This window comes from Oncorhynchus mykiss, chromosome 13 (genome assembly GCF_057628025.1).
Source record: "Oncorhynchus mykiss isolate SJ-2025 chromosome 13, ASM5762802v1, whole genome shotgun sequence".
NCBI classification, from domain to species: domain Eukaryota; kingdom Metazoa; phylum Chordata; class Actinopteri; order Salmoniformes; family Salmonidae; genus Oncorhynchus; species Oncorhynchus mykiss.
The window spans coordinates 30,591,472-30,609,417 of NC_143034.1; the positions used below are offsets into that span (position 1 = coordinate 30,591,472).

Genomic DNA, 17,946 nt, shown 5'->3' on the forward strand with positions numbered 1-17,946 from the left:
TGCCTACATGTTAAAGAATGGAATGTTAAACTGACTCAGCCATATGCGCAGCAGCAGAGCGAATCAAAGATTCCGCAGGGTGGGGGGAGCCTGATCTCCTCTGCCACGGTTTCCCTCCATCCATAATATAAACTCAGCAAAAAAACATCCTCTCACTGTCAACTGCATTTATCTTCAGCAAACTTAACATGTGTAAACTTCCGACATAAACTGTATTTAAACCTTAGCCAAATACAGACAATTCCTGACATTTAATCCTAGTTAAAATTCCCTGTTAGGTAAATTAGGATCACCACTTTATTTAAAGAATGTGAAATGTCAGAATAATAGTAGAGAGAATGATTAATTTCAGCTTTTATTTCTTTCATCACATTCCCAGTGGGTCAGAAGTTTACATGCACTCAATTAGTATTTGGTAGCATTGCCTTTAAATAGGGTGAAATTGCTCCTGACAGAGCTGGTGTAACTGAGTCAGGTTTGTAGGCCTCCTTGCTCACACACGCTTTAAGTTCTGCCCACAACTGTTCTATGGGATTGAGGTCAGGGCTTTGTGATGGCCACTCCAATACCTTGACTTTGTTGTCCTTAAGCCATTTTCCCACAACTTTGCTTGCAAGTATGCTTGGGGTCATTGTCCATTTGGAAGACCCAAATTTTCCTTCCTCATGAAGACATTATTATCTGAAGTGCACCAGCCCCTCCTGCAACAAAGCACCCCCACAACATGATGCTGCCACCCCCGTGCTTCACGGTTGGGATGGTGTTCTTCGACTTGCAAGGCTCCCCTTTTTCCTCCAAACATAAAGATAGTCGTTATGGCCAAACAGTTCTATTTTTGTTTCATCAGACCAGAGGACATTACACCAAAAAGTATGATCGTTGCCCCAATGTGCAGTTGCAAACCGTAGTCTGGCTTTTTTATTGCGGTTTTAGATCAGTGGCTTCTTCCTTGTTAAACAGCCTTTCAGGTTGTTGATATAAGACACATTTTTCTGTGGCTATAGATAAGTTTGTACCCGTTTCCTCCAGCATCTTCACAAGGTCCTTTGCCGTTGTTCTGGGATTGATTTGCACTTTTCGCACCAAAGTACATTAATCTCTAGGAGACAGAACATGTCTCGTTCCTGAGCTGTATGACGGCTGTGTGGTCCCATGGTGTTTATACTTGCATACTATTGTTTGTACAGATGAACATGGTACCTTCAGGCGTTTGTCTGTAAACAATTGTTGGAAAAATTACTTGTGTCACGCACACAGTAGATGTCCTAACCGACTTGCAAAAACTATAGTTCCTTAACAAGAAATTTGAATGACTCCAACCTAAGTGTTTGTAAAGTTGAGTACAACTGTATTTCTATGATCATAACAAGATTCAACAACTGAGACAAACTGAACAAGTTCCACAGACGTGTGACAAAAGTAACAGTATCTGGTGTAGCCACCAGCTGCATTAAGTACTGCAGTGCATCTCCTCCTCATGGAATGCACAACATTTGCTAGTTCTTGCTGTGTGATGTTACTCCACTCTTTCACCAAGGCATCTGCAAGTTCCCAGACATTTCTGGGGGGAATGGGCCTAGTCCTCACCCTCCGATCCAACAGGTCGGGGGGGCAGGGTAGCCCAGCGGTTAGAGTGTTGGACTAGTAACCGAAAGGTTGCAAGTTCAAATCCCCAAGCTGACAGGGTACAAATCTGTCGTTCTGCCCCTGAACAATAATTTGTTCTTAACTGACTTGCCGAGTTAAATAAAAGGTCAAATAAATAAATATATAAAACGTCCCAGACGTGATCAATGGGATTGAGATCCGGGCTCTTTGCTGGCATGGCAGAACACTGACATTCCTGTCTTGCAGGAAATCACGCACAGAACGAGCAGTATGGCTGGTGGCATTGTCATGTCAGGATGAGCCTGCAGGAAGGGTACCACATGAGGGAGGAGCATGTCTTCCCTGTAACGCACAGCGTTGAGATTATTGTCATTGCAGGCAATCTCAGTACGATGATGCTGTGACACTTGGCCCCAGACCTCAGACCTTGAAAATAAACATGAATCCGACCATCACCCCTGGTGAGACAAAACCGCGGCTCGTCACTGAAGAGCACTTTTTGCCAGTCCTGTCTTGCGACAGTGGGTTTGTGCCCAATGGCCTTTACAACAGGCCTACAAGCCCTCAGTCCAGCCTCTCACAGCCTATTGCGGACAGTCATCAGCACTGATGGAGAGATTGTGTATTCCTGGTGTAACTTGGGCAGTTGTTGTCATCCTGTACCTGTCCTGCAGGTGTGATGTTCAGATGTACCGATCCTGTGCAGGTGTTGTTACATGTGGTCTGCCACTGAGGACGATCAGCTGTCCATCCCGTCTCCCTGTAGTGCCGTCTTAGGCGTCTCACAGTACGGACATTGCAATTTATTGTCCTGGCACATCTGCAGTCCTCATGCCTCCTTGCAGCATGCCTAAGGCACATTCACACAGATGAGCAGGGACCCTGGGCATGGTTCTTTTGGAATTTTTCAGAGTCAGTAGAAAGGCATCTTTAGTGTCCTGTTCGTGACTGTTCCACAGGTGCATGTTCATTAATTGTTTATGGTTCATTGAACAAGCATGGGAAACAGTGTTTAAACTAGAGGTCGGCCGATTATGATTTTAACGCCGATACCGGTACCGATTATTGGAGAACCAAAAAAAAGCCGATACCAATTAAATTGGATAATTTATTTATTTGTAATAATGACAAATGCAACAATACCGAATGAACACTTATTTTAACTTAATATAATACATCAATAACATCTATTTAGCCTCAAATAAATAATGAAACGTTCAATTTGGTTTAAATAATGCAAAAACAAAGTGTTGGAGAAGAAAGTAAAAGTGCAATATGTGCCATGTAAGAAAGCTAACGTTTCAGCTCCTTGCTCAGAACATGAGAACATATGAAAGCTGGTGGTTCCTTTTCTTCAATATTCCCAGGTAAGAAGTTTTAGGTTGTAGTTATTATAGGAATTATAGGACTATTTCCCTCTATACCATTTATATTTCATTAACCTTTGACGATTAGATGTTCTTATAGGCACTTTATTGCCAGTGTAACAGTATAGCTTCCATCCCTCTCCTCGCTCCTCCCTGGGCTCGAACCAGCAACACAACGACAACAGCCACCATCGAAGCAGCGTTACCCATGCAGAGAAAGGGGAACAACTACTATAAGGCTCAGAGCGAGTGAAGTTTGAAACGCTATTAGCGAGCGCTAGCTAGACAATTCACTTCGGTTACACCAGCCTCCTCTCGGGAGTTGATAGGCTTGAAGTCATAAACAGCGTAATGCTTTGACGCACAACGAAGAGCTGCTAGTAAAACACACGAAAGTGCTGTTTGAATGAATGTTTACGCGCCTGCTTCTGCCTACCACTGCTCAGTCAGATACTTAGATACTTGTATGCTCAGTCAGATTATATGCAACGCAGGACACGCTAGATAATATCTAGTAATATCATCAACCATGTGTAGTTAACTAGTGATTATGATTGATTGTTTTTTATAAGATAAGTTTAATGCTAGCTAGCAACTTACCTTGGCTTACTGCATTCGCGTAACAGGCAGTCTCCTTGTGGAGTGCAACGAGAGAGAGGCAGGTCGTTATTGCGTTGGACTAGTTAACTGTAAGGTTGCAAGATTGGATCCCCCGAGCTGACAAGGTGAAAATCTGTCGTTCTGCCCCTAAACAAGGCAGTTAACCCACCGTTCCTAGGCTGTCATTGAAAATAAGAATGTGTTCTTAACTGACTTTCCTAGTTAAATAAAGGTTAAAATTATTTTAAAAAAATATATATAATAAATCGGCGCCCAATAATACCGATTTCGGATTGTTATGAAAACTTGAAATCGGCCCCAAATTAAATCGGCCATTCCGATTAATCGGTCGACCTCTAGTTTAAACCCTTTACAATGAAAATCTGTGAAGCTATTTGGATTTGTTCGAATCATCTTTGAAAGACAGGGTCCTGAAAAAGGGACGTTTATTTATTTTTTCTCATGTTTTGTATTTTCTTTAAATCAATCTCTCCTCTACCTCAATTCAACCCCCCACTAGAATTCAGACACTTTCCCCCTGCACTGCCTCTTAACTTCAGTCCCTACCTCCCCCTTGCCGTTTTATTCCCCCCATCAATCTTCCTCTCGCTCGCTCTCCCTCCCGCAACTCAATCTCAGCTTTTTTTCTCCCCCTTGATCTCCCTAGCTCTCTGACCCTCTGTCTCCATCACCCTTTCCCCCTCTCTCTCTCCATCTGTCTCTTTCAATCAGAGGACCTGGATGTTATCTGGGCACACCTAAGCACATGCTACATGATTTATCAGCTGTCAGCTATATTTAACCACCAGATCTGATCTACAAGGCAGTTTAAAAGGAGAGAAAAATCACAGCCTTAGGCAGCATCTGAAATAGCATCATATTGCCTGTATAATGCACTACTTTTAACCAAGGATCTGGTCAAAATTAGTACACTATATAAGGAAGGGGGTGCCATTTCAGATGTGCAGCCTTGGAATCCCTGACGTGTTCGAATGGCGCCTGGTAGAATTTAAAGTACTTGAATTCTGCAATGTCTTGAGAAAAGGTTACATTGACCCAAACTTCAACCTATTTGGAAACGTCCAACTAATGGTGCAGAGCTAGGTCTAATTGTGGGTACCGGTGTGATTTTTATAACAGAGCAACTTAACTATTGGGTTTTTAGTCAAAGGACCACAAGGAGAGCAAGTGCGGTTGAGAGCGTATTCATTTTCACGTCGCAACAATAATAATTAGGTTGATGCTAGTATAACCTTTGGATTGTTATTTGTACTAGATTCAAATTGGTACTAGGAAAAGTACTGGATTGGCACTAGATTAGTACTATATTAGACTATGGAGTGGTACTAGTACTGGATTGGTGGTAGACTGGTTCAAGATTTGAAGACAAGGCCAGGTCACACCGTCACTGGCAGCATCCACACAGCCCAATAACAACCAGGGTCATTAGTGGACATCTGCTCCGGGAAATCAGCCTGAAATCGATCCCCGTAGGTAGTAACAAGCCATCAGAAAGTCCGTAAGGAAGAGAGGACATTTTCTGGGAGACAAGATGTTGGATCGATGAACACTGGTCTTGTTCGGCTGGGTGTAAGGGTGTAAGTGTAGGCTGGGTGTAGGGTGTAAGTTGATCGGCTCTGTGTGTAAGCGTCCCAAATGGAAGTGGCACCCTATTCCCTATACAGTGCTCTATTTTTGACTAAAGTAGTGTACTACATAGGGAGTAGGGTGCCATTTAGGCCAGAGAGAGGCTGTACCCGAGTATCATCTGTACAGGGGTGGGCGGCATCAGAAGCTGGGAGAGGCACAATGTGCCCTTGAGCAAGGCACTTCACCCTCATTTTCTCCAGGGGCGCCGTACTACTATGGCTGACCATGTAAAACAACACTTTTCACTGCACCTATCCGGTGAATGTGACAAAAAATAAAAGTGACACTGGGTTCAAGGACGCAGAATTTTTGCCAGCGGGAAGCTGAATTCTTGCCAGCAAGCTATTGATCATCCTTTACACGTGCCAAGGAGAAAAGGAGATGGCCAGGGAGGGACCATCTCCTGAATGGAGAGAGAGAAAAAGGGAGGGAGGGCGCAAGAGAGGGAGGAATAGCAGAAGTTCAGAAAGGGAGGGCGTGAGGGAGGGATAGAAGGCAGAGGATTTAAGTGTGGCCTAGGCTCTGACTTAGCATGCTACATTTGTAGCCATTTCTATACAATTGTAGTCTGCTACATTTAGTCACATAGCATTCCATGAATACAAACGGATTTGATTGATAACTGGCTCACCTGTCGCCGGGCTTGAACTCGCGGGAGAACTTGGTCCTCTTCTTCTTGTGCTTCCTCTTCAGGTTGCGGATGGACAGAGGGATGCTCTTCTTCCTGTTCAGGCCCCCCAGACCGCCGCTCTGCGACGACGCCGTGCTGCTGGCCGACGACGTCAGCGACAAGGTGTCATCAGTGTCCTCCGCCCCCGCCTCGTCATCTGCGTCCTGCTCCGCTGGCTCGGGCCATGGGTCAGAGGAGTGAGGAGCGCACAGGGTCAAGGGCTGGAGGGCGTGGTTGGGGCCGTTGTTGGGGTGGTGAGGGCGGGGGAGGGCGGTATGGTCAGTGGAGTCTGGGTGGGTGTTGTCAGGCTTGAGGTCACCTGGGTGTGAGGGGGGAGAGGACACGGGTGATGGTCGTTGAGTTGGTTTTACATGTATAATTGATTAGTGGTATAAGCAGTGACTTGGAACTGAGCAAAGCATAAAGAATATATTTTAATTGTGGGGCGAACTACCCTGCACAAGGTGTGCAGTTATCAGATGGCCAGTTATCAGGTGTAGACTGTATGGAGCTAAAATTATTCTACAATTGGAGTTTGTGCTCGTCATCTGTTTAAGTGAGGATATCTGCCAAAAAATGACAAGGCAACATTTCTGATGACCAGACATAAATCAAAATCAGCATGTACCGTAAAAGCTGTCCGTCTTGTCGGTGGAGTGCTGGTTTGCTCCTTGTGTCTCTGCACTCTCACTGGTCTTCTTCCCTAACGACTCCTTCTTGAACATTCTTTTCAACTGCAGGAAGGACATTGTCATAGGACACAGATAATACGAACCATGGCAAACACAGTTGTTAGTGCATGCAACGAGGGAAGAAAGTTGGATACATGGAGTATCTCTGCAAAGAGAGGCAACATTGTTACCAATTGTTTCACACAAAATGGGGACAGGCACGCACAATACCAGTCAAGAGTTTGGACACCTACTCATTCAAGGGTGTTTATTTTTACAATTTCCTACATTGTAGAATAGTGAAGACCTCAAAACTATGAAATAACACATGGAATCATGTAGTAACCAATTTTTTTTTTAAGTGTTCAAATCAACATATATTTTACATTTGAGATTCTTCACTTCCCTTTGCTTTGATGACAGCTTTGCACACTCTTGGCGCTCTCAAAACCAGCTTCACCTGGAATGCTTTTCCAACAGTCTTGAAGGAGTTCCCACATATGCTGAGCACTTGTTGGCTGCTTTTCACTCTGCGGTCCAACTCATCCCAAACCATCTCAATTGGGATGAGGTCAGGTGAGCTGATGCAGCACTCCATCACTCTCATTCTTGGTAAAATACCTCTTACACAGCCTGGAAGTGTGTTTGGTCATTGGCCTGTTAAAAAAACAAATGGTCCCACTAAGCGCAAACCAGATGGGATGGCATACCGCTGCAGAATGCCGTGGTATCCATGCTGGTTAAGTGTCCTTTGAATTCTAAATAAATCAGAGACAGTGTCAACAGCAAATCAAAGCACCCCCAAACCACCTCCTCCATGCTTCACGGTGGGAACCACACATGCAGAGATCCTCCGTTCACCTACTCTGCGTCTCACAAAGACACAGCAGTTGGAACCAAAAATCTCAAATTTGGACAGACCAAAAGGACAGATTTTCACCGATCTAATGTCCATTGGTCGTGTTTCTTGGTACAAGCAAGTCTCTTATTGGTGTCCTTTAGTAGTGGTTTCTTTTCAGTAATTCGACCATGAAGGTCTTATTCACAGTCTCCGTTACTTGAACTGAAGTATTTATTTGGGCTGCAATCTGAGGTGCAGTTAACTAATGAACTTATCCTCTGGGTCTTCCTTTCTTGTGGCGGTCCTCATGAGAGCCAGTTTCATCATAGCGCTTGATGGTTTTTGCGACTGCACTTGAAGAAACTTTCAAAGTTCTTGAAATGTTCCAGATTGACTTACTTTCATGTCTTAAAGTAACAGACTGTCGTTTCAACCTTGGTATTTTACCAAATAGGGCTATCTTCTGTATACCACCCCTACCTTGTCACAAAACAACTGATTGGCTCAAGGCACACCTGTTAATTGAAATGCATTCCAGGTGACTACCTCATGAAGCTGTTTGGGAGAATGCCAAGAGTGTGCAACGCTGTCATCAAGGCAAAGGGTGGCTACTTTGAATCTCAAATATATTTTAATTTGTTTAACATGTTTTTGGTTACAACACGATTCCATATGTGTTATTTCATAGTTTTGATGTCGTCACTATTATTCTACAATATAGAAAATAGTTAAAATAAAGAAAAACCCATGAATTAGTAGGTGTGTCTGGACTTTGACTGGTACTGTATATATAGAAACATTTCCTCTCCATTTCCTTCTCACTCACACACCTTCCTGGCTACGGGGTCCTCTGGGAGTCCGGGGGCCCCGTCGGGCCACTCACAGGTGATGTGTGTGGTGTCTCCCTTGGCTGGGAACACGTACAGGGCCCTCTCCCCCAGCTGCCTCTGGGTGTGGTCGTAGTAGCCCAGACGCTTCACTCTGGATCAGAACACACGTATGGGGGGAGTGTGTTAATAGAAGGGTCATTGAAGCAAAATAATGGGTGTGTGCTGGGGATGAGCATCTTTCCATCTAGATACATGTGCTACATGATACACATTCATTACTTCTATTAGCCCATACAAATGCATTGAATAACAGATTCACTACATGGAACAAAAAAAAGTGTCTGTCCTATAGCAGAAATAAGAAATATGAGGAAACATGTATTTGTTTTTACATGCATTTAACCCCTTATTTTTGGCACCTAACAGTCTGAGTCCTGTCCAAGCCGTAAAAGTGACAAATTGTATTTGGCCTTACTGCTATAAGCCCATATTAACACATTTTTGGCACTGACAGTTTCCATATACACTACCGTTGAAAGGTTTGGGGTCACTTAGAAATGTCCTTTCATTTTAAAAGGCTAATTGATGATTAGAAAAACTTTTTTGCATTTATGTTAAAACAGCTGAATACTGTTCTGATTAAAAAGCAATCAAATTGGCCTTCTTTAGACAAGTTGAGTATCTGGAGCATCAGCATTTGTGGGTTTGATTACATTTGTGGGTGCGATTATAATTGCAAAAGGGTTTTCTAACGCTCAATTAGTCTTTGAAAATGAGAAACTTGGATTAGCTAACACAACGTGCCATTGGAACACAGAAGTGATGGTTGCTGATAATCGGCCTCTGTATGCCTATGTAGATATCCCATAAAATAGTTTGCAGTTTCCAGCTACAATAGTCCATTTACAACATTAGCAATGTCTACACTGTATTTCTGATCAATCTGATGTTATTTTAAATGGAAAAAAACTTTTGAACGGTAGTGTATTCTTCCATCCATTTTTTCAACTTGTACCGGGGAACCTTTAGACAAGTCTTGAGACCTGTGGACGTCGTAGAGCAAAACAACCGACATGTACGTGTTCATGAGAATCTCACCTTTCCACAGAGGCCTCTTATTAGTGTGGTTACCCATACTGATCAGACGCTATAGACAGAAATTGGCAGATGGGCTGAACCGACTTCAGACGAGTCCCAAGTTGCTTGTGGGGGTCGTAGAGCAAATAATTCGGACGCTTCAGATGACATTGTGAGAAGACCGATTTTCAGATGTCGAACACCGCTCTAGCGATGTCAACTTTAACCGTGGATGAGGAAGTAGTGGATTGAGACGCATCCAATGCAGATCTCAACCTTAAAAACGGACAGATTTTTAAAATGGGGATATTTTTATTAAGCTAAACAGATTTCCGCGGGGGCATGGACAGCGACCTTAGGGGGTCAATATAGCACATCTTTGAATACCAGCCCATCTCAAAAGCGAATGGTTGTGACCATTTGGAACTTCACTGAGAAAAGCTGCTCTTTCTCCAGCTCAGACCATAGGCTTACAGTGCAGCTCGCTGAAAACGAACGCGGTCCTTGTATGAAATTACAACTTCACCCTGTTCATGTAAACATCCAATTAAGACATGCATGCAAGTGTGAGGTGTGATTGTGAGGTGTGTATATAAATAATGTGTGTCAACCAGAAATAGACTGCTCATACGCTGTATATCTATAAAATGGAAAACCGCAGCCTCTGTGCTCCCAAGTGTGGATGGATGGTAAAACGAATCTACGAATACAGGACTCTAGAGTGCGATCATTTTACTCGCATATGCGGCAAAATATTTGCTGTGCTACCTGGAATTCTGAAGTACCAGCGCACCTAGAAAAATTAAGGATTCTAGCTTTAATATCTCAAATATGTGTCATTATGCTACTAAAGTTCTTTGTGTGCGCCTACATTTGTCAACTTAGGCACACACACACGTGCTCTTGTAAAAAAAAAGGTCAGCGTAGAGAATTGAAATGAACAGACAAACGGGGTGCAGTTCAGTACCTGCAGAGGTTCTCCTGGGAGATGGTAGACGGAGGGGGGTAGACGCTGTCCGTGCCCTTGGGGGAGTAACTCTTGGTGATCCACGTCACCTTCAGCTCCGCCACCTGGACCTATGGGGGGGAGGGGGGAGGGGTGTGGGGGGGGGGGTGTCACATGAAAACACAGATGAGCATTTAGAGCAGTGACATCACACGTACTTCAGCAGCTAAGCCTATTATTAGGTGGTAAGGTATGTGGGTCAGTAAAAAACAGGAAAACTCAGGGCCCAAGTTATTGCCTGTGAATAATGTACTACTATAAAATGCGCAAATTGCCATCATACCTCTTCGACCACCACCCTGAACTTGCTCTTCTTGCGGAGTACGGGCTTGACCCCGGAGAGCCACTGGACATTGGAGAAGACTTTGGCCGGCCCGATCAGCACCTGGCCTGGGTAGAAACCATAGGTCTCGTCGAAGAAAAGACCCTACCAACCAGGGAGGAGATGCATCTCACTAACACACAGAGGCAGTTTCCCTTAACCAGTCCATTTGAGAATCTAAAAAAGCTCTAAGATATCCTGCTGCTCATTGGTCGTTTCAACAAGTGATAAGAGAACATAGCTAGTACTTAACAAGGTTGTGTGTTTTTTGTTTTTTTTAAATAAGAAAAAGTAGACACGGTTGTGTTGTTTCTGAAAAAACAGCCAAAGTGTTACAGGAGTCACACCTAGGTATATCCCCAGTCAACGCCCAACAGTTTCCGATTAATATTGGACGCACGCCACCTGCTACCTTAAACAAGATTAGGGTCGATTCCTTTTAAACTCAATTTTCAAAAATCGGTTTCCTAAACTGACCTCGGCTCAAATGGAATTGACCCCCAGCCCTGTTACAAAGTATTACACCACTACCTATGGTCAATAAGGAGGAATAGGAAGCGCAAGGCTGTGAGCAGCAAGTTCATTTCAGTTGCTTCCACCTAGCCAGCCTTAGCAGATCAGTAAAGTGCAGTGGACGAGGGCAGACGGCTACGTTTTCACACAACAAAAAAACGCAGCTCGTGGCATTTCACCTACCGAGTCACTGACGTGCGGACAGACGTCGTACAGCTTGGCTCCGTCCTCCACATTCATGGAACACCTGCAGTGGTAGAGAGAAGTTGAGGCAAAGCATGAAGCAGACAGATGTAAATGAAACCGTTTTGAATTGACAGATTTTGTACCTGGCTCCATTGGACAGCTTGAGGATGATGTGGTTGGTCAGGTCGTACACCTTCCCCAGCCAGAAGTCGTAGGCTATGTAGTCCCCATACATGAAGGACTAGCAGGGGACACGCATGAAACAAATGATTGAAACAGAGACATTGATGTGGTACGCATACAGTGCCAGTCAAAAGTTCAGACACACTCATTCCCAGGTTTTTCTTTATTTGTACTATTTTCTACATTGTAGAATAATAGTGAAGACATCAGAACTCTGAAATAACACATATGGAATCATGTAGTAACCAAAATATATTTTATATTTGAAATTCTTCAAAGTAGCCATCTGATGCTGCCACTCTCCTTCTTGGTCAAATAGCCCTTACACAGCCTGGAGGTGTGTTTATGGTTATTGTCCTGTTGAAAAACAAATAGTCCCTCTAAGCACAAACCAGATTAGATGGCGTATCGTTGCAGAATGCTGTTGTAGCCATGCTGATTAAGTATGCCTTGATTTCTAAATTAAATCAGGCAGTGTCACCAGCAAAGCACCCCCACACCTCCATTCTTCACGGTGGGAACCACACATGCTGAGATCATCCGTTCACCTACTCTGCGTCTCACAAAGACATGGCGGTTAGAACCATAAATCTCAAATTTGCACTCATCAGACCAAAGGACAGATTTCCACCAGGTCTAATGTCTATTGCCCGTGTTTCTTGGCCCAATAATGTCTCTTATTATTGGTGTTCTTTAGTAGTGGTTTCTTTGCAGCAATTCGACCATGAAGGCCTGATTCACACAGTCTCCTCTGAACACTTGATGTTGTGATGTGTCTGTTACTTGAACTCTGAAGCATTTATTTGGGCTGCAATTTCTGAGGCTGGTAACTAATGAACTTATCCTCTGCAGCAGAGGTAACTCTGGGTCTTCCTTTCCTGTGGCGGTCCTCATGAGAGCCAGTTTCATCATAACGCTTGATGGTTTTTGCGACCGCATTGACTGACCTTCATGTCATAAAGTAATGATGGACTGTTGTTTCTCTTTGCTTATTTGACCTGTTCTTGCCATAATTTGAACTTGGTCTTTAACCAAATAAGACCATCATCTGTATACCACCCATACCTTGTCACAACACAACTGATTGGCTCAAATGCATTAAGGAGGAAAGAAATTCCACAAATGTACTTTTAACCAAACATAAAATATATTTAGATTTGTTTAACACTTTTTTGGTTACTGCATGATTGTGTCATTTCATAGTTTTGATGTCATTATTCTACAATGTAGGAAACAATATTTAAAAAATAAAGAAAAACCCTGGGATGAGTAGGTGTGTCCAAACTTTTGACTCGTACTATGTTAGTATGTATCTCTTTGCCAAAGAATAAAGGTGTAAATTATGGACCACCTTACAGGCATAGGCTACCACAGGAGATACTCGAGAAGGACAAGACAATTGAATAGTCTAATTAAATGAGTATTTATAAGCAAAGGGTTCATTAAAATAGAAATCCTAACAAGAACAAATTAATTTGATAAATCACATGGAAATGCTTCTATCTTGCAACTTCTCTGTGGACATAGGGTGCTCAAGAGAACATTATGGCATCTGTTTTTTTCTTACCCAGATGTGATGTAGGTCTTTACTGTTGACAGGGTAAAGGACACAGTTGGTCCCCACTAGTTTTACAGCACACTCGATGTCGATGTTGGTCACGATGCCACACTGGTTGTCCTGGAAACCACAACCGCAAACAAGACAAGGGTTACCATATCACCGTCGCCCTACGCTCTATCCAAAGACAACGCACCAATTTGTGTCGGTGCGTTCTCAATAATACCACCTAGGGACAGGTGTTGGATATTAGCTTAAGATACACCTACGCTAAAATGTTTACTCAATATATCAGTGTGCTTGCATCAGTCCGCATCTTAACAAAGATGGCAGGTAAGAGCTTTCTGATAAAGGCATGTTAGCACATTCTACATCAAACACCGCAGCCTGGACAGTCATCCTGTGTTGGTACACTAGTCATGTAGTGTGTCATCAGCTAACACAGTGTAGTGATACGACAGGAGAGGGAGCTCGGCTTACGTTAGAATTCATCCGCCGCACAATGTCTCGGATAACGATGGATCGATCTATAAGTTTCAGCTGCAACAGAGGGTGGAGAAAAGAGGGGGGGGGGGAGTGAGATGAGAACATCATAGAATACATAGACAAGACCGACAACTCAAGTGGTCTAATTTCAGGGGTCATTTTAGCATCTTGGTGGCAGCTGGGATGCCACTGGGTGCCGGTTACCAACCCAATCATCTCATCTGAACACAGTCTTTGACTGCTTCCTGACAACAATAGTGATATGGCAGCAGTGAGGTAGCCTGTGCCAAATACTAGTCAACCTTTTCCAAACCACAATAAGCAGTGTCTGTAGGGCGCTGCACATAATCCCACCTATGCCAAAAAATACATACAACACCTTAGCTGACAGAACACTAGTGTCTTAAGAAAGTATTCAGACCCCTCGACTTTTTCCACATTTGTTACGTTACAGCCTTATTCTAAAATGTATTAATGCCCCCCCCCCCGGCAATCAATCTACACACAATAACCCATAACAACAAAGCAAAAACATGTTATACATTTTTGCAAATTTGTCATTAAAAACACATAAATCACATTTACATAAGTATTCAGACCCTTTACTCGGGTATTTTGTTGAAGCACCTTTGGCAGTGATTACTGCCTCGAATCCTCTTAGGTATGACGCTACAAGCTTGACCCCTGTATTTTAAGAGTTTCTCCCATTCTTCTCTGCAGATCCTCTCAAGTGCAGGTTGGATGGGGAGCGTCGCTGCACAGCTATTTTCAGGTGTCTCCAGAGATGTTCGATCGGGTTCACGTCCGGCCTCTGGCTGGGCCACTCAAGAACATTCAGAGACTTGTCCCGAAGACACTCCTGCATTGTCTTGGCTATGCGCTTAGGGTCATTGTCCTGTTGGAAGGTGAACCTTCACCCCAGTCTGAGGTCCTGAGCGCTCAAGGATCTCTCGGTGCTTTGCTCAGTTCATCTTTCCCTCAATCCTGACTAGTCTCCCGGTCCCTGCCATTGATGCTGCCAGGTTTCTTCCAGACGTGACGCTTGGCATTCAGGCCAAAGATCACAATCTTGGTTTCATCAGACCAGAGAATCTTGTTTCACATGGTCTGAGAGTCATTAGGTGACTTTTGGCAAACTCATTGCAGGCTGTCATGTGCCTTTTACTGAGGAGTGGCTTCCATCTGGCCACTCTACTATAAAGGCCTGATTGGTGGAGTGCTGCAAAGATGGATAACCTTCCAGAAGGACAACCATCTCCAAAGTGGAACTCTGGAGTTCTGTCAGAGTGACCATCGGGTTCTTGGTCAGCTCCCTGTCTCAGTGTTCTACAGATAATTCCTTCAACACCATGGCTTGGTTTTTGCTGTGACATGCACCGTCAACTGTGGGACCTCATATAGACAGGTGTGTGCCTTTCCAAATCAAGTTATAGGAACATCAAGGATTTTAAAAAAGGATGCACCTGAGCTCAACTGAGTCTCATAAGAAAGTGTCTGAATACTTATGTAATGTAACAAAATTGTGAAATAGTCATGTCACCATGTATGTAAAGTCAGCAAAAATAGAAACGTCCTCTTACTGTCAACTGCGTTTATGGAAATATTTGTATGAACATAAGATTCAACAACTGAGACAAACTGAACAAGTTCCACAGACATGTGACTGACAGAAATGGAATGTGTCTCTGAACAAAGGAGGGGGGGGGGTCAAAATCAAAAGTAACAGTTGTAACAAGGATGACTCCTTGCTGTCCCCAGTCCAACAGGCTGTGCTGCTGCTCCAGTTTCAACTGTTCTACCTGTGGCTATGGAATCTGTTCACCGGACGTGCTACCTGTCCCAGACCCATTATTTGACCATTGGCCATGTTCTGTTATAATCTCCACCCGGCACAGCCAGAAGAGGACCCCTCATAGGTGGTTCCTCTCTTGGTTTCTTCCTAGGTTTTGGCCTTTCTAAGGAGTTTTTCCTAGCCAACGTGCTTCAACACCTACATTGCTTGCGGTTTGGGGTTTTAGGCTGGGTTTCTGTACAGCACTGAGATATCAGCTGATGTACGAAGGGCTATATACATAAATTTGATTCGATTTTTATTTGAACAGTCAGTATCTGGTGTGGCCACCAGCTACATTAAGTACTTCAGTGCATCTCCTCCTCATGGACTGCACAAGATATGCCAGTTCTTGCTGTGAGATGTTACCCCGCTCTTCCACCAAGGAACCTGCAAGTTCCTGGACATTTCTGGGGGGGGGGGGGGGGACGGACAGCCCTAGCCCTCACCCTCCGATCCAACAGGTCCCAGATGTGCTCAATGGGATTGAGATCCGGGCTCTTCGCTGGCCATGGCAGAACACTGACATTCCTGTCTTGCAGGAAATCATGCACAGAACGAGCAGTATGGCTGGTGGCATTGTCATGCTGGAGGGTCATGTCAGGATGAGCCTGTAGGAAGGGTATCACATGAGGGAGGTAACGCACAGCATTGAGATTGCCTGCAATGACAACAAGCTCAGTCCGATGATGCTGTGACACACAGCCCCAGACCATGACGGACCCTCCACCTCCAAATCGATCCCGCTCCAGAGTACAGGCCTCGGTGTAACGCTCATTCCATTCCTTCGACGATAAACGCAAATCCGGCCATCATCCCTGGTGAGACAAAACCGCGGCTCGTCAGTGAAGAGCACTTTTTGCCAGTCCTGTCCGGTCAAGCTACAGTGGGCCCATAGGGGACTTTGTTGCCAGTGATGTAAGGCAGGTCCTCACCAGACAACAGGCCTACAAGCCCTCTGTCCGCAATAGGCTGAGAGAGGCTGGACTGTCTGAGCACTGACGGAGGGATTGTGTGTTCCTGGTGTAACTCGGGCAGTTGTTGCCATCCTGTACATGTCCCGCAGGTGTGATGTTTGAATGCACCGATCCTGTGCAGGCATTGTTACACTTGTCCTCGCAGTGGCAGACCACAATCAGCTGTCTGTCCTGTCTCCCTGTAGTGCCGTCTAAGGCATCTCACAGTACGGACATTGCAATTTATTGCCCTGGCCATATCTGCAGTCCTCATGCCTCCTTGAAGCATCAGTAGAAAGGCCTCTTTAGTGTCCTAACTTTTCATAACTGTGACCTTAATCGCCTACCGTCTGTAAGCTGTTAGTGTCTTAACGACCGCTCCACAGATGCATGTTCATTAAATGTTTATGGTTCATTGAACAAGCATGGGAAACTGTGTTTAAACCCTTTACAATGAAGATCTGTGAAGTTATTTGGATTTTTACAAATTATCTTTGAAAGACCAGGTCCTGAAAATAAGACTTTTTTTGTTGTTGCTTAGTTTAGTACACGGTATGATATTCGACTTTGACCGCAACTTCACCCTGCCTGGTCTCGCTCATCCGAATGACACACAAGGTCGTACAGAGACAATGCACTGAGTTTATTCAGGGATCTCTGGGGAAGCGGGGATAAGAGCATCCGAGTAGAAGATCAACATTTGCATGTCAGAGGGTTCAGTTCAGTCTCACTCTCGGCGCACACACACAGAACTGGGAAAATACTGTTGGAATGATGCCCTTGATGCCTTTGTTAATCTACAAAACATCCCAGTGAATAAAATACCAAAATGAAACGCCCAAATAGCGCCACTGCAGCAGGAAAGTGGCAGTTTAAGAGAGGCACTACTAATTATAAATGATCTATATACCCTGGCAGCCCTATGTACTGCAATAGCCTAATAATAGGTTGGTGGGTAGATAATGGGATAGACCGATGGATGAATGAAGGAATTGGTATAGAGGGAAATTACTAAAAGAAATCAGAATTTACTGGGTGGAAGTCATCAACGAGTGAATGGAGAAAGGAGGATAAATAGGGTTGGGACTGACTGGGTAAGGCTGTAGCTGGGTCTTGTCTAGATGAGATCCATTTTTTTTGCAAATTTGACAAAATATATATTTAAGCATTTTCGCTAACCTAATCCTCCTAACCTGCTGCTTAAGTTCACCGAAAAGTCAGTTGGCAAAAGCTGCATCTCTTCTAGACAAAACCCAATAATTCATAGGATGACTGGGAATCCCTGTGCCTCCAAGCACCATTCTCCTGTTAACACACTTGGTGAGATAAAATGTTCAGAATGTTGCGGGAGAATTGTAATGAATAGAGGACAGACTCCTTGAAAAGACAACCGTTCGTATCTGTTCTACTCCATACATTTCTGAAACAGACAATAACTTTAAAAACAGATTCCCAATAAGATAAAAGTAACTCAGAATAGCCTTTACAGTCCGTTTCCTCACAGTTTGAGCTATAATTTAGGCATATCTATAATCATCCACCACGTTGATGCGGTAGACGAACAGGCCTGGGGAATGGGAATTACACACAG

The 17,946-nt window shown here is 44.0% G+C and overlaps 1 protein-coding gene across 2 annotated transcripts in view; it reads right to left on the reverse strand.

Annotated features, from left to right (window-relative positions):
- Positions 1-17,946, reverse strand: part of LOC110485950 ((E3-independent) E2 ubiquitin-conjugating enzyme UBE2O) — a 44,815-nt gene that overhangs the window by 13,663 nt on the left and 13,206 nt on the right. For both annotated transcript variants that reach the window (XM_036940621.2, XM_036940620.2), the window contains exons 2-10: positions 13,563-13,622; positions 13,092-13,202; positions 11,485-11,582; positions 11,339-11,402; positions 10,604-10,747; positions 10,282-10,391; positions 8,238-8,388; positions 6,524-6,629; positions 5,857-6,214 (exon numbers count right to left, since the gene is read on the reverse strand). In XM_036940621.2, the coding sequence (XP_036796516.2) occupies positions 5,857-6,214; positions 6,524-6,629; positions 8,238-8,388; positions 10,282-10,391; positions 10,604-10,747; positions 11,339-11,402; positions 11,485-11,582; positions 13,092-13,202; positions 13,563-13,622 (1,202 nt within the window). The remainder of the gene's footprint in view (positions 1-5,856; positions 6,215-6,523; positions 6,630-8,237; positions 8,389-10,281; positions 10,392-10,603; positions 10,748-11,338; positions 11,403-11,484; positions 11,583-13,091; positions 13,203-13,562; positions 13,623-17,946) is intronic.